This window comes from Aulonocara sp. 'chitande type north' Nkhata Bay, linkage group LG22 (genome assembly GCF_057382095.1).
Source record: "Aulonocara sp. 'chitande type north' Nkhata Bay isolate Kocher_YH1m ecotype deep benthic linkage group LG22, A_spYH_male_GT1.1, whole genome shotgun sequence".
Taxonomy (NCBI): Eukaryota; Metazoa; Chordata; class Actinopteri; order Cichliformes; family Cichlidae; genus Aulonocara; species Aulonocara sp. 'chitande type north' Nkhata Bay.
In genome coordinates, this window is record NC_141364.1 from 16869259 (window position 1) to 16893474 (window position 24216).

General features: G+C 39.6%; 1 protein-coding gene across 1 annotated transcript in view; it reads left to right on the top strand.

The window, feature by feature from the left end:
- csmd3b (CUB and Sushi multiple domains 3b) overlaps positions 1–24216 on the top strand; it is a 414655-nt gene that overhangs the window by 280312 nt on the left and 110127 nt on the right. Inside the window, exons 8-12 of the mRNA XM_086281026.1 lie at positions 1218–1305; positions 1452–1576; positions 13475–13596; positions 22483–22586; positions 23510–23622. Coding sequence (XP_086137152.1) covers positions 1218–1305; positions 1452–1576; positions 13475–13596; positions 22483–22586; positions 23510–23622 — 552 coding nt within the window. The remainder of the gene's footprint in view (positions 1–1217; positions 1306–1451; positions 1577–13474; positions 13597–22482; positions 22587–23509; positions 23623–24216) is intronic.

The window sequence follows — 24216 nt, forward strand, 5'->3', positions numbered from 1 at the left end:
ATTATTATACCACACTAAACTATTATTCCCTCTAAATTGAATATCACTCCTTGCATTTGAATATCAAAATAGACCACGGGCTGTTTTATTTGCTCTATAGCCGAAATAAATAAGCACACCAGGCTGATTTCTGCCTCTAGTAATATTCTGCTGACACTAGACATTACGAAAGGATGACAGACTGGGAAGAAGCAGAAGAAAAAAACTCAAAAATCCTCAGAGGGGCCTAATTCTGTATTCACTGGTCTGAATGAAAAACTGTGAGAAAATCGAGGGTAATTTAAATAAGTTTACCCTCACCCTGATCTCATTAAGGAAATATCCTCTCACGTGGGTCGAAATAGAACATCAATGGAATGCAGCTCATTAAGATACCGTATTACTACTAATACTTTTTGCTTTGCTGCGATGTACCAGAAACAGCTCTGTGGCACGTGGTGCGTCCCTTATTTTGGGACAGAAAAAGCAGCAGTGTTTCATTTAAAAAAAGTAAAACTGTTGCTGCACAAAGAAGAAGGTCTAAACGGTCTGCTATGAGGTTATTTTATTCATAGATGGGGGCAAAGGGGACAGACCGAAAGACAAAAGGAAAATGATTAAAAAAACAGAAGAAAAACAGTACAACAGCAGTCTTATAATTAAAGAGAGATACTGAGTAAAGATTCATCCTGTCAGATCCACGTTTGTCCTGATGTTGCAGTCTGAAAGTGTTTGTGCAGTCCTGTCTGTTGTCTCTGTTCTACCTCTGTGATGTTTGGAGGGTTACTGTCAAGATTAGCTCGTCTGTGAGAGAATTAAGATCGTGTCTGGAGTGCTGTGTCATCCTTTACAGCCCACCCCACCATCTAGCCTGTCTGTTAGGCTATCTCCTGGTCGAACTTTTTTTTTCTTTCACTGCTGATTGTAAAGCGAATGAGTGATAAAGCAGGCAGATTTCCTAAGCTAAAACTAAAGGCACCCTCACATCTGTCATTCAGAGGAATGACAGATGCGAGGGCGCATTGAAGCAGTACCATGTTGATTTGATGGTAAATTTCGAATTACAGTGTATTTATGTGAGCATAAAAATGAGTTTCATAATGTATAGCAGTCAGAAAACTTAACCTTTACTTCAGAGAAAGATTGCTCGTGGAATCCAGTGAACCAAATACTTCTTCTGTCTGTCTTCATCTAAACCGTGTTTCCTCGGCTCTCCACCTGTCTGTCTCTCTGTGTAGTAAATGAAGGCGGTGTGAGACAGGCTTCTAACTCCTGCCCAGACCCAGGAGAGCCAGAGAATGGAAAACGCCATGGCAATGACTTCAGGTACAATTGAAAAACACTGGCGTAGTTGCTTTTTAACAGAAATGCACAAATGCACATCTGTACAGAATCTTTGCAGCATAAACATTTTATACCTGTGTTTCTTTTTTTTCTTACACTATGTTATTATTTTTTTCCATTTTGCATAGCTTTGGGAGTGTGGTGCACTTTAGCTGCGGAGAAGACTATGTTCTACAGGGCAGCAAAAGTATCAGCTGCCAGAGAGTAGCAGAAGTGTTTGCAGCATGGAGTGACCACAGACCTGTCTGCAAAGGTAAGAAATGCCTTCCTTGTGTACCCACACCAGCATATACATCACAGGCACACATACAGAAATCTGCTGTAATCACAAATATGAAATATGAAACCTGCTAACTGTCCATGGGTGACTCCATGTGCATGTGTAACTGTGGTCAGTCAGTTACCTTGGCTTATCATCAGTTTGAGTTGAACAGGGCTGAGTTTACAGTGGAACGAAAATCCCATTACTGTTTCAAGCCGTTAGCTATAAAATTACGAAACAAAACAAAGTATAATCCAATGTTTGCAGTGTAGCGACTCAGTAACATGCTACGGCTGTATGCTTTCATCAGGGGAGCTATGATAGTGATTGTTTAGGACCTCAAATGAAGTAAACACAGTAGGGTGTAAACACTCCTCTACACAAGCACCAGATTTGATCTTAATTAAAATAGCACACAAATGAAAAAACACAATTACCACTACAATTTATTTTTAGGTGACACAAGTTATGCAATCACTCTGCATATGGTTACATAAGTGACTACAGACTTTAATCATTGACCTCATTGAGAATGTTTGATTTTCTTTTTCTGGATTTTTTTTTAACATTTGCTACTGTTATAGATTCATACTTACAACACACACACACACACGCGCGCACACAAAGACGGAACGAGGGAGACAGAGAGAGAGGGCGTCTGTCATGTTAAATGCCAAAGTCGTTTGTCATGTCTTCCTTCACTTGGCTTCAGTCCGTGGCTGGAGACACATACTTTAACATAAAAACCAATATTCTCTGGGAATGGGTCCGTGTGTGTGTGCGGCTGTGCGTGGGCATGCATGTGTGTGTGAGAGTGGAATATTTGAACCTCTAACTAATAATTACTAACATACAGACACAAAAGGAACTAAGAAGTGGGGGCAGAGAAATCGAAAAAGTGAAGAAAGAGGGTAGAGAGACGCTGGAAAATGTCACACCTACTTTAGGCTGAAATCACAGTCTCGCTGGAATTAAAACTGACTGAATCCAACATAAAAAGCAACATATGAACAACAGTTACATTTTGGGCAAAAGGTGAGTTGCACTGTAGCGTTCAGGAGGGATGAAGTGTCTTGCTCAGAGATACCTGAGCAGGACCTCCAGGTGTTAGCCAGCTGTTGGTCGTGGTCTCTTGCCCGCTGGTCACCATATGACCTCGTGCCTCGACTTTAGCCTCAGGTTTCTCTTGTGAACCAAACACGGGAAGTGACCATCATTAAGGTTTTTGGTACTGTGTGAGCACAGATCCTTTTTAAGCAGGTAGAATATATCATGTATAACTTGTTGGTTCCCACCAATCAGCCTTATTACCATCTAACCCATTTTTAGAGATATTACAGTGCTAATACCTTTTGATTGGCTCTTTATCATCATTAATAGCTAACAGGGAGTCATTATCACTAAATATTTTATAATGAGCAATTAAATACAGCTACTGACATTAAGCCAATCAAGCCTTACATTTACCTGGATGTGATGAGGGGCTAAAGTCTCCCCAAAGGATGACTGCCAATGACATTTAAGTCACTGGTGTTGTGCCTCGGAGCAGTGAGTGGTTAAATGGGATGACCTCTATCACTGGGAAACAGAGCCATTCGTCAGCAGGGATATTTGCAGGAAAAGCGTGTGGGCAGAGTGAGACATTTCCGCAGAGCTGCTGTAACTTCAGAGCAGCAGGTGTGCATTGTTAAAGCTCTGGTGGGTATAATACACAGTAAAAAAAGAAGAAGAAGAAAAGAAATACAGAAAAAATCAAAACCATGAACAACTTTTTGACAAAGCCGTGACAGAGTGCACCATCCTGTTTCGTTGCTGTTGCTAAGTAACTAGTCTTTTTTTTTGCCAGCTGATCTTTGTTGTTTTAAGTGTTTCACAATGGAGGGCACTGTTACTCCAACATTGTCCCCACCTATAAGCTGTTTAAAAGCAGTTCTTGCCACCTTATGTTCAGAGGCCAACAATAGGAACAGTTATATTTAATGTTCACCATTCTGTACATTATGTCTGACAAATGTACCTTTATTAATCATAGGTGATACTGAATGACCCACTACCTGTGCTGATTGTGACTGTAATATTGTTAAAAATGGGTGGCAGAACTTTTCTGTGACACTACTCCTCCCAGTACCGCTGTGCGTAACTGTTATCCAGCGTGTGTCTCTCCGGCATTGCTGAAGCAGTGAAACAGAAAGGCGTCCATCTTCAAAAGTTCCGTAAATCCGAGAAAAACCCACAGCGAGGTTGTTTGAAGGACGAGAATCACATCTTTCTGACAACAATGCTGAGGCTTATTTTGAGCTATATGCCAGGATCACAGGAAATAAAAAACAGAAAACACTAACCACAATACTCTGCAACTGTAAACATGGTACATATACATTAAAAGCTTTTGATGGCTTAGCTGAAAAGCAGGCAGAAGAATGTAGAGACTTCTGCTCCATCTATAAAGCTATTCAAAAAAGAATCCCTCACAGACGAAAATCTAATATTGAAATTCTGAACCTTTCTCGCTTGCCTTAAAGGCGAAGGCAGGTTCATCTTGAGCTAATAGACTGAGAGCAGAATCGCCTTTTCTGTTGTCTAGAAGTGGTCTGAACTATCATCATCATTTGATGCCTTTTTCTTTTCTACCTTTGGAAAACTCCTTTTTTAACAGTCAGTAGCAGTGCAGCAGTAGGTGCTATATCAAAGAATACGGGGATTCTTCGGGCCTGTTACACTGAATACAAGTTCATGTGTGACTGCTTCATTTTGGTTCAGTTTTAGTTCTGGTGGAAATGTTTTCTCCCTGTCTTCACCTCCAACCAGATGGCTGCCCCTGTCTAGGCCTGTTTCTTCCTGAGGTTTCTTCCTCTTAAAAGGGAATTTTTTCTTCCCATGGCTGCCAATGACCTGGTCATAGGTGGACATATGATTGTTGGGGTTTTCTCTGTGTTATTGTAGGGTCTTACCTCACAATACAAAGCACCTTGAGGCAGCTGTTGTTGGTGCTATATAAATTACAAAGTGGCAAGAGGATCAGGAGGAGGAGCTCGAGTGGGTCTGCATGCGTTAATAAAAGGGCTAATATGACAACAGCTGTAGTGATGATGTGTTTTTTAGGTGATGGTGGTCAAGCTATGGACAATCAGCTTACTTTATTTTGTGTATCATTTGTTTCTAATTGTAATTGAAATTCTTTATCCTTCGTGGTGAGAAAAAAATTGTTACAGTGTTACAACTTCAGTAACATTATACAATGAACAATGTTTTTTATTGCAGCCAATCAAATTGAGGATAGTACGGGCTGGCCACAAGGTCAAGCACAGCCCAGCTGATTACAGCTGATTTCACCGCCTGTGGCATTAGCAAGCCACTTTGCAACCCACATCCACCAGAACCACTCATTTCAGTCTTGAATCTGTCTTAATGAGTGTCACATCTGCTCTGTTACGGACCAGGAGATCTTTCTGCTGCTCTCGCTGCATCCAGCTTTGTAAATATGTGCGTAGAATGGCAAGGAGGTCCCAGAACAGAGCCATCCAGCTAAATATAAACTACTGCAGATGGAAATAACAATCTTGTTTTTACTACATTGCGCCTAAGTGGACTATATTTGTCTGTAGTAAAGTGAATACTCCAAACAACTGTGTAAACATGCAATTTGTGTGAGTTACAACTCCAGCAGAAAATCATCGAAAATTGAGTTCATATTCTGATAAACAAATTAATCTGTTAGGTTACCAACAGTGTTTGAAGAGATTCTCTGAGGTGGTGGAAATTCCAATTAAATATTATTAAAAAATGCACAAGCCAACCAAAAAATCAGGCTCCAAATATATAAACACCACCCTGCACTGCTCTCCACTTTGGCGCCAGTGCATTCATTTTAATCCACACAATTATGAAACAGATGCAGGCGCAAAAATTTGTACTTGATCCCAATGAAAATGGCCCTATGCCTCTGTTTGCACCTCCGCTGGCAAAGGAGAGTTCAACAGGTAAGCAAGTAAACATTTGAACCTCACGGAGAAAAGTGTCCCTCTTTAGGTTACTTTATTTCATTGTGTTGAACAAAACGGTGTGAGATAAGGGCCGTGTTTAACTGAACACAGCTCAGATTTGACCTTTACAGCCAACCAGCCAATAGCTAAAGTGGAAACTCATGAATAACATTGAGAGAGGCAATCTGTCAGGAAGCATCAAGCCAGCTGACTTATTACAGTTTTTCTCAAATGCTAAAACACATTTCACAAACGTTACCACCAGGTCCCCCAATGTCCAAACACAACACCCTTCTCTAAAGCTACATAAACACAACCACACCTTCCCACTGCAAAACTCAAACTCCCACACCAAGAGAGCAGCTCGAAGCTGTCAAAACTGTAAACACTATACACAGCATTACACACTACAGCAAAACAATTGAAAACACAATGCTCAATTTGTGAGAAGGTTCTTTGTTTCATAACTGCCAATGCATATTTTAGAAGCTATACAGTAACGGATCGTCGTAGATCTCTGCAGAGGATTAGGCATTTAGATTTGTGAGTTTCATATGAGTAGTATAAATCTATAGAAAATCCTGCATGTACGTACACTACTGTAACACAACTCAATGCAAAAACAGAATCTATTGCACACAACAGTAATCTTGAAAACATGAACAGGGTGTGAAGTTTTTTTATTTACGTTATTCACACCACACACACACCACAATCACTGTGCGGCATCATGTCGCTGAGCTGTTGCTCGCATCTCGTCCGTAATGATGGTGCGAGGTTGTCTTGCTCTCCCTCCTGGACCTTCTCCTCTCCCATGTTGGCCCTCTCCTCTTCCTCGTTGGTTGCTCCTCTTCCTCCTCTCATTTGAACTCCTCTTCCTCATTGGCCTGCTCCTCTTCTTCCAGGGCCAGCTCTTCTCCCTCCTCTGCATCAGATTCCTCTTCCCCTGACTCTGCCTTCATCCATTGTGTTTGTTTGGAACCTTCAGCATACTGTGCACTCTGAACTTGCTTTTACATGTGGGTACAGCATTAGCAACAAGTGTCTTCAATTTTGAGTCATTGTGTGTAGTGAATGACGCCAGGTGTGTTCCCTGTGTTCAAAGATTGGTGACTGTGGCAAGCATTTTGCATCACATGGGCTTTCATTTGAGGATATGAGCAGAGTTGTTTTGCAACATGTGTTTTAGCAAGGAAAAATGTGTTTAGATTTATGAGTACAGAGGGTTGTGTTTTGTGAATTGTGTCTTCATGTGACATGTGTTTATGGTACTGGAATATGGTGGCTACATTTAGTAAATGTGTTTAGACTACTGGTCATTTGGGTTACAGGATTGGCTTTTGTGTTTTAACATTTGAGAAAAACTGTAAAGGGTCACTCCTGTCAAACACTTAAATACAGCTAAATGTCTCTTTTGGAACATTATGTGGAAAATAAAGTGGTTGCAGAAATCTGCTCTCAGTATACCAACAGTATAACCACCAGAAAGAGGTTGATAGATATATATTTTTAGAAAAACAACAACTGCAAGATGGACACAGAACAGTAATCAGTTTATTAGATACAACAGAACAAATACAAAACCAAATAAAAAAAAGTATAAAATAAGCCATCAAACTGCAATGTCCCTCTGTCCACCACTTTATGAGAGAGAGAGAGAAAGACTGAGAGAAAGAGGGAGTCGGTCCATGTGGCACCTTGATTAATGGACAGATGGCAAGGCCACTGAGCCAGCTCTTTCTCTTTGTCTCTGTGTGTGTGAACTCCAGGGGTGTTCAGTTGATCTGCCTGAATATACTGACTCAATGAAGGGTGCTATATATCAGCTGGATAGACACAGACTCACATGCGCATATGTTGATTTCCAATAATAGAGAAGAAAAGGGGAGAAACCGTAATGCGCAGGCATTGCTCTGTATGTGTGTGTGTTTTTTTCCGTGTGCGTTAGTGTCTGTGTGTCTACCCAAATTTTTGTGTGTGTACCCATTAAAGCTCCAACCAGAACGAGGGCCAGTGGAACACTGTGTTCCAGCTTAATGATGTCATCAATCATTGTCTGTGTCCATTGGTCAATCTATCTGCTCCTGTAGACAGCCTGTTAAAAGAGTCAGTTTGACCATCCTGCAGAAACTTCTGATCTCCAATCTGACACAAACCTGATACAGATACAGCTTTTAAAAAAATCGAATTTATACTCAAACTTGATAGATTTCTTAGTTGAGTAAAAAAAGTTTTTCCCTTTTTTCAATAAGAAAATGGCCCTGATTCTTTCCATGAAAAACAATTTAGAAGTTTGTTTTAGATTACCTGTGTCCTTGGTCAACTATGTCAACAATTAATCAAGTCACATTTATTTACCAAGAAATTAACTTTAGTCAGGATGTTTCCTCAGTTATCATAATCTAAGTTGTAATCTTTACCTCATTATTAGGAAAAATAGATCTGTCTTGAATCTGTTCAGCTTTTCTTAACATGCTTAGCTCAGTATCAAATACTGGCACTGGTAATTTGGATTTTAGGCCTAGATAACAGTCAATGACCTTGGACAAATGTGTATTGTCCATTTGGTTGGCAAATGGTTGTTGGAGGTTGCTGGCTGCCGATAGGTGAAACTGGTCACAAGAGTGCAATGCACCAAAAACTACCATGCCATTGCTTTGGACACTAACAGATTCCTGCAGTTATGTTTTGTCATGTTTTGCATGGAAGGGGCCAACTTGTCAGTAACGATTCGCTAACTACTTGATGAGCATTAGTGAATCCTGAAAAAGTGTTACACGAACCAGTTCACTTCCATAGTAAAACTTGTGCCTTACCGCTGCAACCAGCATGTTTCAAAATCTCTATTTTGCACTAGCTATAGTTTTAATGTCTCTCCACAACCATTGGCATGTGTTTACAGACAGTTAGATATATTTTAATGTAAACTACAGGCAACCATTTAAATCTGCCAGCAACCAAAGTAATCACAAGTTTTTCAGTATTACCTCTTTTTGTTCACTCTTTGCATTCTTTGCTTGTCGAGATTAAAGGGACCTACAAAGACTGACAACAGCATCGCAACCTTCACTTAATGACTTGTTAAATGTTTAATGCTGCAGGCAGCTGATGTCATGGGGATACTGTCTTTTTACTGACAACAAGTCTTGAGGCAGCCGCAATAGCTCACAGGTAGAACACAGGTAAGACGCTCGTAAGCAATTTATGATGGACAGCGACTGGTTCCTGAGATCAAAGCTCAGTGTCCTTTGGTACTCCATAGCAAAAAGTTTACTTTAAACTGCCTGTGCACAATATGTAAGGCAAACTAATAGAAATTTAATGGTAAAGGTATAATTGTAAAAAAAAAAAAAAAATCTGATTTGATATCTGATTGTATTTTCTGTGTGACTTGTCTCTCATCCACTGTTATGAAACGGCTGTGTGCAGGCAGGAAAAGGACCCAAAGTGCAGACTCCAGAGACAGACGTGAACTCAAAAGGGCACCAAAACTAGGAATACAAAATACACTTACACAGACAGAACACACCGCAAGATAGGGGTAGATTGCAACACTGACACAGAGAAACACAGGGCTTAAATACACAGAGGAGCAATCAGGGAATGGGTAACAGGAGGGAAACACAGCTGGGGCAAATCAGGCCTAACGAGACAAAGGAAGCACAACCAGACGCATTTACATGAGACACGGACTTTCAAAGTAAAACAGGAAACATAACAGGGACTGAACTTACAGACAGACTCACAGGCAGGCACTACAGAGGGAACAGAGACGTGGGACCAGGGCAGACACAGACACGGAGATATAGCCGACAGGGGAGACAGCAACTAAGGATTACACAGAGACATAAACCATAAGACAGAACTCTAACAAAGAAACCAAAGACTAGAAATGATAAATAATATAATAGACTCAAAAACCCTGGGTCAACGACCCAGGCATCCTAACATCCACTGCTCTTTATGCTGTCTGAGGGGCAGTGAGGTAGAGGGCCAGGCAGATAATTTGGAACTCTTAAGGGTTAAGTGTCCTTGGTATGCTTCAGCAGGTATAGCAGTATGGATGATTGAAGCTAAGCTTCCACTGTGGGGACGATTCACTAACCACAAAGGCCACCCTGCTGAGAAAGCAGAGTTATAGACCTTGAGTGTAAGGCAAATCAGTCTGGAGGAAGCTCTTTTGAGCCAAAATATTGTGACGCTAAACAGTATTAAAATTCAAAAACATTCTCAGAGCAATGTTCCCAGTGCTTATGGGGTGCGTCAGTTATGCTCTGAATCTATAAAACACAACTTTGGGGAGATGTTTGCAAGGGCGTTGGAGCTACACTATGGACTTGTGTTTCTTGCCTGGAACACCATTTAATTTTGGTTCACATCCCAGTGGTTTATGTGGGTAAGCGTGTTTGTCTAAGTGTGATAGAGTGAGAGACAGAAAAAGAGAGGGAGAGTCCTGGGGGATTCTGCTTGATCTGAAAATATAAAAACAAAGTGTATATGTTGTTACACACACACACTCCGTACTATTCCTGCCTAAAGCATTTACTTAACCACGCTCTTGATTTCAGCAATATGTATTTATCATCACTTTTTTCTTCTTTTTAATTTGATCTGCAGTTCATTATCGCTTCAATGATAGTGTGGCTCTTTTGGCTTTAAACCCTGTATACTGTGTGCCAACATAAATAATTATGAGAGGAAGAGAAAGCGATACAGAGAAACACAGAGACAGACGTTCAACTTACACACACTGACAGGCATTACAATTGTGCTATTATAAATACATAAATACTCTAGAAACCAGTTCTGTAACTTCACAAGGTTTTAGCCACCTTAAGCTCAGACACACTGGCGGGTGATATGGTTTCTGTTTGCCAGGAATTTAATTAGATTTCTGATGGCTTGGTAAAACTGTTTTGCATAAAAATATATGAATATGTATAAATAGAAATTTGTATTTAAAATAAAATGATTTTTCACACCTATATTCTACAAAACTGACTCCAGATCCGAAAGCTAAGATGCCAACCTCATACACACATATGCTGCAATGGTTTCCACCGCCCATTTCTCACCTGTGGATCCAAAACTCTGGGTGCAGACCTACATCAAAGCAGCCATTCTGGCACAAAATAGCAGGTAAACACAGGTGTTAGTAATTGTAATAATGAAAGGTCATTTGTATTGTGGTACACAGTTTTAATTAATGTCATTAGCAACATCTGTGTTTACCTACTATTCCATGCAAAAATGGCTGCTTTAAAACAGGCTTATCAGATTGATTTTTATGGACTTTGGGTTCTGTCACACAGACTTTATGGCAAAGAAAGAACCATATCTTTCCCTGCTGTTAGGGAAGTATGAGGAAGAGAGCAAACACAGTTAAGGTCATCGAAATTCAGGATTGTGTTGATGTGCAAGCACAGTTAAGTAACAGTTTGCTGAGTTAGTATGTTAAATGTACAGGAATTTTCTTAATTGAGGTATTGTGAAGAAATTATGTCAAATATCAATTTTAGTTCTTGAAAAAATACTGTAAGTGAGTTTTTGTGAGTAACAGTATGGGTTTGTTGTTGTAGCGAGTTAAAAATCGGGGAGGAGGTGTAATTTTAATTGCTTTAAGCTCAACACTGGAAAATAGTTTTATCTACAACAGCATGTAAAATGTATGTGATCATCATATGGGCCATATTTCAATTATTTACTAGGAACTTAACACGTGATGAGACCTTTACAAGAGTTTAGTGCAGTAGAAAATATAACAGTTGCCTCTGACAAGTAGTACAAAGTAGTATTAAATGGAAATATATATCAGCACAGCGCCCCACTGCCAGGTGAAACGTCCAAAAAACACAGGAAGAGAAAGCAAGAAAAATAGGTATGAAAGGTAATGAAGAGACACTGAGAACAAATGATAGAGCGTTATGTAAACCATGAGCTACATTCAATGGCTCATAAGGGGACTAAGACATGAAAATAAAAGACCTGGAGAGACAGACTGAGCGAAAGACAGACAGATGCAGGCTGAGAGACAGATGGAGTTCAGCGTAAGTTATGCGATGTTAGCTCCTCTGGTAATTCTGGTGATAAGTCTCTCTGTGCGCTATTGCTATAGCAACATCATGCCCGTTTTGCTGTGGGCACGGTGATGGGCTGGCCATTCGTTCAGGACACGCTGATTGAGCTGTCAGTGCACTCGCAAACACGAGCTTACACACAAGTCTTGAGACATTCAGTTAAATCATTTCTCACGCGCAACCCTAGCGTGCACACATGTTCACAAACACACACTTTATCTCTACATATCTATCGGTGTATAAACCGCTGTGAGCTAAACACTAGAGCAGGTCAGCTGAGGATGCTATGAGAATTAGGGAAACACGAAACAACTGGGTATGGTCAGGCGGGACTCTTGCAAAGATCTCGTCGACAGTAAGACAGAGAAACATAGAAACAGAAAAGAACTATATAAGGTTGTCTCTAAGGGGTGTTGTACTTGTTCTGACACTCTCTTACAGCACTTCACGGTTGCAGTCCATTACACACACACACACACACACACACACACACACACACACACACACACACACACACACACAGACACACACACACACACAAGCACAAAAAGACCCGTAGACAAACATGTTGTGGCTCTTATTCTTTTATTTGTCCCTTTCCTTCATTCTGACCACCGAGTTAAAGTCGGGAGTGGGCTTTTGTCTGAGAGTATTTGAAAGTTTCCATTTGTAAGGATCTATATTATCTATATATATACTCAATTATTTTGCAATGCTAGGTGCATTTGTCTCTTGTGCAGTGCGTGTCAATATAAGCTCGACTGAATACGTACATTTGTCGCCCGCTTCTAAAATGAGACCGTCACATTTAAGCGTTGATGCTTATTCTTTTGTTTTAGGGGTTTGTGAGCACGTGTGTGCGTGTGTGTGTTTGTGTTTGTGCGGCTGTTAACTGTACGTATTCTTATGGCCTGCCACTGAACAAACTAATTATGGAACAAACGGTGCTTCAAACCAACCAGAAAATTACCTCCCAATTCTAACAGGACGACCCAAGGACAGACAGGCAGGTTCTCTATCACATCTAGTCAGAACACAAAGCCTAATAAAGGCTTAGTGGGTTTATCGAACACCTAGCATGTGTCATTTTCAACACTTCACTAAGTGTAACTTCAGCATTAGTGTTTGAGTTTGTAAGGGGTTCCAGCACAGGCACTGACTAAAATAAGAAGTAAATTTCTATGGCTCAGCAGAGAGAATCTCCACTTTACACTTTCATACCTCTGGTTGACTTTTTTCACCTCTTTTTTTTTTAGTTTCTTTTTTTTAAGACAGACTGTAATTATAACACCTGTAGTAAAGCGAAGTTGTTGACTTTCAGCAAATTGCAGGTGAATGTATCTGTCACTCAATACTACAGTTCTAGCTAATCCTGTGGTATTTCACACCCAATAGCTTCCAATTAAGCACTGTTATCCAGAGAGATGTTGCTGGCAATATCAATACCATCTATGTGACCTTCTGTTCCTCTTTCTGTACCTGTCTGCACTTGACTCATTTCTTCTTTCCCCTTTCTGTTCTTCTCTTTCCTTTCTGTCACAGTACTTCTTCCTTGCATCTCTCAGCTGTGCTAAATCCACTTTAATTGTTCTCCTCTAAACTTGAGCTGTTACCCACAATTGTTACACTTTTGCTGCAGGCTGTATCCTGAATATGTCTGGCTAAACATCACCTAAATGGTTTAATTATAAAGCTAATTGTCACTCTTTTGTTGTGTGGTGACTCAACAGCCTACAATTACTGTTGCTAAAACCAATATTAATGCTTCGGTTGCTTTTAAAACAATGACATTATGTTTTATTTTGTTTTGCTTTGTTTTCTCTCCACAGTGAAGACTTGTGGCAGTAATCTTCAGGGGCCATCAGGAACCTTTTCATCTCCCAACTTCCCAATTCAATATGAGAACAATGCACAGTGTGTGTGGATAATTACTGCCTCAAATCCCAATAAGGTAAGTCTTCATTTTGATTCTATCGCTGTCAAATTCTCAAATTCAAATTTAGTGTGAAGAGAGATCAATTAATTCCAAAACACATATATCAAAGTGCATCACTGGTAATACACAAACTCACTTTAACCATAGAGACATATTGCCTGTACATGTAGTTATAGAACAAGTAATAAGTAAAATAGTTCCTACTTTCTAATTGTAGAGTTCATTATAAAGCAGTTTAAATCAGCAAGCACACTTGCAATACATTATTATTATGTGAAGAAGCAATACTTAGTATTGATGCTGTTTTTCTCTCTGCATACCCAAGCTAAAATTGGGGAAAACCCGTCAAGTTACAAAAGTGGAACTTGAAACCTCCAGGTTTGGTGTAATGGGGGCTTATGAAATGTTAAACAAGCAACAGCAGCACCAACACAGCCAGGAGTGATAAGTGCATGTGAGCTGAAATTCTGCCTTACTGTAAAGAATTAGCGCTATGCAGAAGTATGTGGAGTATTGCAGCCTAGCAGCACAGCCCAAGTTTCCTTCCTGAACCAGCTTGAAGGTTTCGCTCCATTTGAATTTCATGCATTCGCTTTAATTTTAATTGCTATAAATCAGCAGTTCTTACAAGCATTTACAAAGTTGGTTAAGAAGCATTTTTGCATAATTGAAATGGGTTGATAATAATTCACGTAGGAGGTGTTGTAAATTATATGCCAGTCAAAGCATGTCCGCATTTGATTCTGTGTGATTGGTTAATCCCGCAAAGGGGCAGACGATAGGTTGGAGGTTAGATGGATATCTGCCATTGGCCGCTTTATGTCCCACGAGAAATCTGATTGGTATTCAGACACGCACCCTTATTCGACTCGGGGCTCTGTTGTGACCACTCTGTCGTCAATGGCAACACCTGCGTCAGCACAATAGGGACGAACAAACACATACAAGCGTGTGCACACACACACTTACATATATAACTGCTCAAACACACACTGCATATTGTTTTTGAGACGGACACACACACACGCAGTCACTTTGTTGGTGCTCAGAACCTTTCTGTCTCTCTCTCTCCCCCCTGCTCTCACACACAGTGCTCTCTGTCACTGCCCAAGGCCTCTGGTTTATGGTCTAAAGCAATACATTCTCTGTTGAAGGCTATACTGTGTAGGTGACAGTTGAAGGCTACAACACTAAGGCCATTTGGACCCTTTGTGTTTCAGGTGTGTGTGTGTAAATGTGCGACACATGTTAGAGGGGTGAAAATTACTGTATATCTATTGTCTGATAAATGATAATGGATATTGGCAAACACATAAACCTAAATGAAGACGAGATGAAGCAGAAAAACATTTTGTAGCCCTTTATCTCAAAGGACTTCACAGGCCGTGCCTCGTAATGTATTGTAGTGTTCCACGCCACATCACGTACAAGCCATGCACCATCCTAAACATGTATGACGTCTTTTATCCCACTACATCATATCTGCTATATGCCATACTGAATCACAGACCACACAGAACCACAAGGTACACATGTTTTTTTTATGACACTACATCACACCAGAAGTCTTCAGGGGATTATATATTTATACAGTACGTGCCATGAAGAGACAGACATCCATTCAGAACAAACCCAATGTTTGTTTGTGCATCGAAACGTATACCACACAGACCACATTCCTGGTAAAAAAAAAAGTTTTCCTTTTGCCCCAAGGAATATTAAATATTATAGGTAAATACTGTATAACAATACTGCATAGCAGAGCAATTTAAATGATTCTAAAGCTGAAGAGCCTTCAGATCATAGTACAAACTGCTGGTATCTCATCCCAAAAACAACTTTAAAACATGAACTGAGCCTGAAATTGACTTCCTCATATTGCAGTCTACCAGTTATCCATAGTTTTTGAAATCTAAGGTTATATTTCTTTATATATATATATTTCTTTATACAACCACAGGTCCTACCTGTCTTTGAATTTGTCTAATACAGTACATACAGTAGAGACTTGTTAGGTCCAGATAGCAAAGCCAGAGAGAAAGAAATCGGCCTGGCAAAGACTGACAAATCCTTGTCTGCCCACAACTCTTCTCTCACCTTCATTTATTTTTCATCTGCCTTGGTGAATTGTGTGGACATGTAAAGCTAATAGGATTCAAATTATTAATATGAAAAAAAACTCTCGGTTGTGGATTAATATCTTGTCAAACTTTTTTTAATGCTATCAGATAACTGTCATTGCTTTTCATTGTCACCGCTCTGAAGTATGTTTTGAAAATAAAAACAAAAATAATAGCATCGGTTAATCCGGTAGATCAATTTCAAAGGCATTTAGAATTTTTTAAAAAATACAACAAGGTCTAGAAGATTTGTTTTGCCAAATAAAAGCAGGCTTCAATTTAAGGGTTCTTACAAAATTAGACATTGCCCCCTATTTTCAGAGGCTCAAAATTAATTGGAGAAACTAGCAAAATTTAAAATATAAGGATTATTTTAATACTTTGATTAAAATCATTGCTAGTCAGTGGCTGTGTGAAGCCTACAGCCCATGAACTTCACCAAATGTGATGTTTCCTCCTCTAAGATGCTCTTCTAGACCTTTACTGCAGCAATCTTCCACTGCTGCTTATGGTTTATGGGGCCTGTGGGTCTCTCTGCCTTCAGTTTTGTATTTAAGAACCGAAAAGCATGCTTTATCGGGTTGAGATCAGCCCAAGAGCTTCTTCCTTGAAAGCTCTTGAGTCAGTACTGTGGAACGCTGTCTGGACCGTTCAGCAGATTTTGGCTGAATCAGAGTAGAGTGTAGCATGTATCATTAGCAGCTATGCAAGCCCATACTATAATGTAGCCTCCACCATGTTTGACATGTATTGTTGTGTGGTTTCTGTTATTAGCATTTTCATTCCTTCTCCACCATTTTTTTCTTTTTATAATCATAGATGCAGTTTACAGAGTGATCTTGGTTTCACATGTCTAAAGTTGTTTTTGGGGGGAGGTGGTTTCAGCCCAGGACAGGCTTAGAGAATTCTACAGTCATTGACTTTAGTTGCCTTCTGTGGTCTTTCAGGGATTTGAATGTTGCTGAATGGGCAGGTGCACTTCTTCTTTGTAGAAATGTACTAGACTGTTAATTTGGCCACTTCTTACATTTTTTTCCTTTGTCTCTGATGGGTTTGTTTGGCCCCAAATCTTTTTGGAGCTCGTTCGAAGACTTCCAGTGTAAAGCTACAGATACAATTTCAACTTCAGATCTTTTACCTGCTTAATTTGTCATGGAATAATAATAATTATTATTATTATATCATTTGGCCATTAAAGCTGAAAGTCTCTGCTTCAATCACATCTTGACTATTGGATTTAGATATTATAATATAATGTTTTGGTATTTCACAAAAAAAGGGTGTATACTGTATCTCACTGTCAAGAAAGTTGGTAATAATCTACTTTAAACATTATGTTAAAAAATACAATAAGTAAAACACACTACCACAGTGCACAGGATATTGATCTGCAATTACTGCAGTCACTTTCTCTAGTTAAGGCTGCACTCACAGTTGGTGTTGAGCACATTTCAGTTAGTGTTTATAAGTTCCCGTTGGTTTAGGAATTCACATTCTGCATGCTTCAGATGTTTAGTGACAACAGGAAATTGCAGATCCAGAGAAGCATCTCGTTGAGTAAAAGGTAATTTACCAGTCCAAAAGCAGGCTTACATATGTTGGGCAGGTGGCAGAGGCAAGTGCACAGTTGGGAACTGGCAGGTAAACAACAGGTAATGGGCAAAAATGACTGTGACAGAATGGAAGCAGTGATGATCTGGTGTACTGGCAGTAAAAATCTGTTCTCAATTAGGGAGCTGATGTGGCAACGAGGGGCAACTTAGCAAACAGGACAGTAGTAGGTTGATCTCAGTATGAGGGAAGGCAACAAAAGAACCCCAAACTCCTTAAAAGAGAGGCAGTCTGAGAATCACAAGAGCAAGAGGGTGTAGCCTGCATAACACGTTCCAAACAAGGGAATAGTCCTGTCTCTACAGCAAGAAGATCTCTTTTTTTTTATTACTTCTATACATCTCTGCCTGTTTCAACTTGTACTCTTTCTCTCATTCATCCTGCCTCTTCCTTCTCTTTGTCTCTTTTTTACACTGCCCACTCTCCTCCTCCTTGACTCCCAGAGGCACTGTCCTCAGAATTACCCAGATTCTTCATTAAAGAGCTCAAGCTGAAACCATCAAATTACTACTGAGAAAGAGAGAATACAGCGAGTGAGGAGAGCACTTGAGGGGAAAAATCTGTTTTTCACTGTTTCCCTCCTATCTCTTTCTCCATTGCGCAAATTCACACAGATTCTCACAGAGGTGCCTTCTCATACTCTGAAGGTAAAGAGACATAGTTTCCAAAGCTCTCCCACTCTTCTTCTCTCCCGATCTTTGCAAGCCCCATTCCCTCCATCCTTCTCTGCCTATACACCACCCTCTCTCTCTCAGGTTAAGTGTTAATGGGGTTCTATAGCTCTCTGATGTTATTGCTTCATTTAGTTTTGGCAGAATGAGCCTTTAGAGCCAATTCATTCTCTCCTGTTCTCATTTAACCTTGGGGATGGTAGGACAGCATGCCCATTACTAGACTTCACTTCACTTCTTCTCTTCTCTTCTCTTCTCTTCTCTTCTCTTCTCTTCTCCTTTTCTGTATTTTCTCCATCATTTGGTTTCTCCTTCTCCTTGAATTTCCATGTTCTGCGATATGAGCAAATCAAAACACTTCTTTCTTACTATCGTTTGGTCATGATACAGGAGATTGGATAAAAGTCTTTACATACTGTAGGTGCTTAGCTATCTTTTAGTCTTTTCATGACAGCTGGACACACACCTAAAACAGTAGCCTTTTACATTATAAAGTGTGTGCTAGGTTTCTGTGGCCCGATTCACATTTGCATGCACAGTCTAATGCATAACACATGGATACAAGATGACTACTGCAGCGCTGCGATGATGAATATTTAGTTAGCACCCCTATGATAAACACAAAGGTAGTGCATGCAAGGGCATTCAATTCAAAGACAGGAAGGAATTGTTTTAGGTAGATTTTCCATTAATACTGTAGGCATTAAATTCAGAAATGCCCTGCAGGCTTAAGAAAAAATCAGACATACACTGAAGCTAGTAGGCAAAGAGAAAAAGAAAACACTCCACTGGTTTTCTGTCATTAAAGAAATGGTATGCTTCTGCATCTTCCTGACGGGATGAACAGCATAGCACTTTTAAGGGCTCAGGTTAAAAATGTTAAACATTTATCATAGGAGAACAGTGATTCTAATGCTTTCTATAGTTCAGTAGTTGCATAGCAACAGTAAGGGGCAGGCACAGCCTTTCCCACTAGTTCCTGTTCAGAGTTGGTATCTGGAAAGGATGCACCTGGCAGTCCAAGCTGAAAAAAGTATAAGTAAGGGGCAAAACACTGAGTAGTCTCGGACTTTAACCATCAGTCTTCATCAGCTGCATCCCAGGTCTCATCACAATGGCACGATTTATACTGGAGAAGCACATTCAAGGGGAGCGTGTTGATCGGGGTTTATGGTAATGCTGTCACAGACAATCTTTTATCCCCCAGCCCTGTCAATGCCCGCTTTACATCACCGGCTGTGTCACTCACCAGGTGTTTCACATATTCCTAGTGTAACTATATCTTCAAAGTATCTTAAGATCTTTTATGGTATAAGTAGGGAGGAGCTTCGCTCACCTCATTGTCTCCACAACAACCAAAGGAAGTGCTTTATCAAGCAGAAATCCAATTCTGTCGCCTCATTGGCTAGAGGCCATAGACGGATAGAAGGAAGACATGCAGCAGCCAATTAGAGAGAGATAGAGAGGGTGGTAGAGAGAGAAAGAAAGAGAAAAGCGGGAGAGATAGCTAGTGAAAAGAGATCGACAGAGAGATGGATGTTTGCATGAACACCAACCAATTAGAAGAGAGGGGAAATATGTGGAGTTTTCAGCTTCATCTATCATAAACACAAACTGAGCACACTAAATGTAAAAAGGAACACACACATAAACACTGACCCTCACATTCCCACTAATGAGGTTCCAGTCGAAGCCGACTTCAGTGCAGCATTCATAGATGCATAAACGTAAGTGCATGCATGGATTCAGTGCAATGTGCTTATGGCTTAGCTGTGTTTAATGCTGTGTGAACTGTGCTGATGTGTCATTAGGACATTCTGTAAAGGACATATACAACAAGACAGAACAACTCTAATGGAATACTCCTTATAGAGTCCATTTCAGAATGAGGTATTTTCAGAAGCAAAGCTTTGTTACCTACAGCAAACTAAGCAAAAGGCATCATTTCTAGTGTTTCTGCATATCGATGCCCTTGTTGTCCTCAGCCTTCAAACTTTTTGTATCTGCTTGTTGGCCCGATTCATAGTTATTTCACCTACTTGGGATAGAAGGATTGTTTAAACCCACTCACTATACCAATTATTTGGTAGTATAGTCTCATCATTCACTTTTTTTGACTGTAAGCACTATAAAAATTGGAGGCACACACACACAGAAATATAGCGTGAAAGACAATACAGTAATGACTGCTCCCAGCTTACTTCATGAGCTATCAATCTGTGAATGTTGTGTGTGGAGCACTGCAACCACGATTTCATTTTCACTTCTTTCTGGCATGCACTGAACAAGTGAAACCCACTCACTTTGAATTCTCTATGCACATTTGGATGTGTTTCTTTGCTGTGCCTAGTAAGTTTCAAGATTTTTCCTTTTTATCTCAAACCTGCTGTGGAAAGCTTTTGGTAATCTCTGATCATTTAACTCAAAATATATCTATGAAGCGCTTCCATTATTTTTCCACCATTTGCATTTGATAGACCCGCTGTCAAATTAATCGTCTCCAGTGCCCATCCTCTATACTTTCAACACTGCACTAGAATGGCATCCACACGTTATTGCAGGTGCAAAGGAAAAAGGAAATAAAAAACCTTTTTCCATAAAGTTTGTAAGCTCTTGAACAGTGTTTCACTTATGGAAAGTCATTCAGCTATGTCAGCAACCATTTGCGATGTTAAAAGTGCACAACGTGACTTTTAAGTATTGTGATCATCATGATTATCCTTGTAAAAGCACGATCTGATGTTGTCTTTCTATAAAATCTGTAAAAACAGTCATATAAATGCGGCTGTTACTTCTCAGATTTGCTGCTGTGCTGAGAACCTGCTTTGAGTTCATGAGAATACAGCGATAAGTGTGTGTGAATATGGCAACTGTGTAATCAGAGCAATAGATACAGTAATCTCCACAAAGCCTGTGCCTGTCTGTTTCCGTGTGTGTGTGCATGCTTTCCAGAGAGATTTTAACAGGTTTGTAGGTAATGCTTTAATCCAATCTGCTGCCTCACATACTGATAAGACTGAGTCAGCACCTTGAGCAGTGGGAAGATTGTTGCTTCATCTTTGTATACACTCTTGTTTATTCCATTTCCGGTGAAATCGGGTGATGGTGCTGTTACGCTTTCCCAGTTTTTTTGGTATATTTGGGTATGTCTACATTAGTTGTTGTCAGTCAAAAGATAACTTTACTTGCTTGTGGCAGAAGAGGTAAAGCAAGTATTAAATGGCAAAAAAATGAACCCCATAAACTAAAACAAATCAGGTGACACTAAAGGAATAGCCACTGTTTATGCTCTCTCCCTTTTCATAAATTCATAGGCTAAAGTTGCATAAAAAATGAACTGTATCCATTCAGCATGCACAGTAGTGGTGTCATGTTTCTGGTGCTTAAATTGTGTAGTGAAGGGAAAAAGAGAACTGTATTGACGTCTTAGCTAAACGTAATAAATATACAGAGTTGTTGAGCGTGCCAATATGCATGCAAATATGCTTAGTGCTAATATACCAGCATACAGGAAAATAAGATCTGTGCGATGCATTTGGTTGCCTTTGAAGTGCTCCAGCAGAATATTCATTCTGGAAATCTGGAAATTCCTCATAAGGAGAGAAGAAGAGCAGGGCGGAGGCAGACTGAGGTTTCAGTCTTCCCCTGAGGGTCAAGTCAGAATTTTAGTTTGAAATATTCCACCACTGTACTTTGCTAGCATCAAAGATGTGCTCATTATTACCCCCATTTCCTCTCTTCCTCTGTCCTCTCCTCTTCCATCTGCCTCCATCTTCTTCATTCTCTCTATCAACCCTCCCCCCATTCTCTCTTCTCTTTTGCCAAATGTGCTTCTCTCTGGTCTTAGATGAAACAGAAAGTGTTGGTTTAATAATTCCCGATCAGAGTTTTGAGCTGTGTGCTGCTACTCACTGCTTCAAGTGTACAGCAGAGGTGTTACTTGCAGTCTTCCCTCCTCATTGTGCGATACTGAATGAAATCATGCCTCATTGTGTGATGCATGAATGAATTCTAATGATTCATGTACAGTATGCTCAGGTATAACTCAGAGACTGAGATGACTTTAATGTCATCACAGGTAAAAGTCTTAACATGACAAGATACAATATGTAACCTTTTGCAACATGATTGAGCTCACGCTAGTTTTAGGACTACAAGAGTGTAGATTACATTTTTTTAATGCAATTATAACCAGATCAAGATCAAATCCACCATTTTCAAAATGATTGTGGAATTTTTTGAGCCAAAGGTTTTTCTGGTATAAAACTGAAATTTTAGGAAACACAGCTCAGTGCGATGACCTCCAAACTGGAATCAATAACCACGTTCCTTACTGGGTGCTGAGATTTCTGAACTTTGCTTCTTTTTCTTCTTCTTATTGTTGATTGAGTAGCCCTGATTTTAAAAAATAAAGTTATATATTACTGCTTGACTTGTGTTGGAATAATAACTCACATGAATGTGAATATGCTTGTTTTTTTCATGCATGTCAACTTTAGGTCATCCAGATCAACTTTGAAGAGTTTGACTTAGAGATTGCCTATGATACGCTAACTATTGGAGATGGAGGGGAGGTAGGAGATCCTACGACTATTCTACAGGTGTAAGTATTATACTATAAACTGACATACTTTTGCACTTGCTTTCGACATATCCAGAGATCAGTGTATATTACAGTACTTTTTTGTAATTTTAAGTGAACAGTGGTCGTCCAGGCTTTCTGAAGCTATCCCTGAAGAAATTACATGAAAGCTTGGCTAAGACAGTTCAGGCTTTGCTGAGCAATAAAGTTGCTCATGCCAAATATTTGCTTTCTGTTTGTACCTTGTGTACTGCATTCCCATGTATGTTTGCACATGTTTCAATAAATCACTGCACCTAGTTCCCATTTTACTAGCTAAAGATAAAACATCTTTGAAATCTTTCTACAATATATCTATATTATAAGTAAATGTCACTGATATGTAGCGATACAGAGACCAGCTGTGCAGATAAGCAGCAGTGCTCTATGAGAATAATCAATGAGAAAGGTACTTTTTGTCTTTTGCTTTGTCATTTTTTATTCTGGGCTTGATGCAAAGCGTCAGCGTCCACCTAACTCAGAAAGGTCTATCTCTTTGGCATAAAATAATTTGATTATATAACAGAAATCAGCATTATCTACCACTGTTCTTGAATTTGTAAAATGTAGTGCCCACAAAGATAACAGTGCCAGACCTTTTACAAAGTGGGTGATTGTGGTTCACTTTGTAGATGGTCACTGTTAGCTTTTGATTATAAACAGGACTGGCACTCTGAAAAAAGGTTGCATAGCATCAGAGTACTCAAAGCAATTTGCCATACTCAGGCAGGATTCTGCAAAACCAAAGCAAAGCACTGAGCTCCAGTGCAGTATGTTCCAGCAATTTGTTCAGAGAATCACTTGAGAATTTGATTATAGCTATGATTGCAATGATGAAAATGATACTTTTTTATAGTAGTAATTATGGTGACAGTGATTTAATAGCAGTGCGTTTTGTGCTCCAGCCTATCAGGTAGCTTTGTTCCTGACCTGATAGTCAGCATGACTCACCAGATGTGGCTCCACCTACAGTCAGATGAGAGTGTCGGCTCTATCGGCTTTAAAATCAACTATAAAGGTAAGTAATGAGCATGTGTTTGTTTTTGTAGGAGAGAAAAAGAGAAGGAAATTGTGTGAATTAGATGCCTTTAAATAACTTGTGAAGACATTTTCAAACTTGTCAGACTATGTGTTTGTATACCAAGGATGAGATGGCAAAAAAACCCTCAGTTTTTACCGATTTATTTTATATTGGTAATGTTGAGCACACCTGCTCCACATCAAACAGTAAAACACAGGGTGGCACCCTCTTTAATCACATGTTGTTGGTCACATTAAAAAAATATGAAGATGATATCAAGTTGATAAACTAGTAACCATTATAAATCTGTGGGTTGTACATTTTGCCCTGGCATTGCTCTTTTTATGGCTCAATAGCATTTTGCATTGGATATGTTGCATGTAACACAGTGTGACTTTGCAAGTAATTTTGATATCTCATCACTTGCATCGACTCTATTACTGTTAGATTACCTGTCTATATCTGTCTGATTCTACTTATTTGATATACACATCTAATGTACTTGGATTTTGTTTTTGATTGATTGATTGATTGGTAATTTATTTCAACATGTGAACAATATACAAGTACATTTAGAAAAGAAATGAGAGG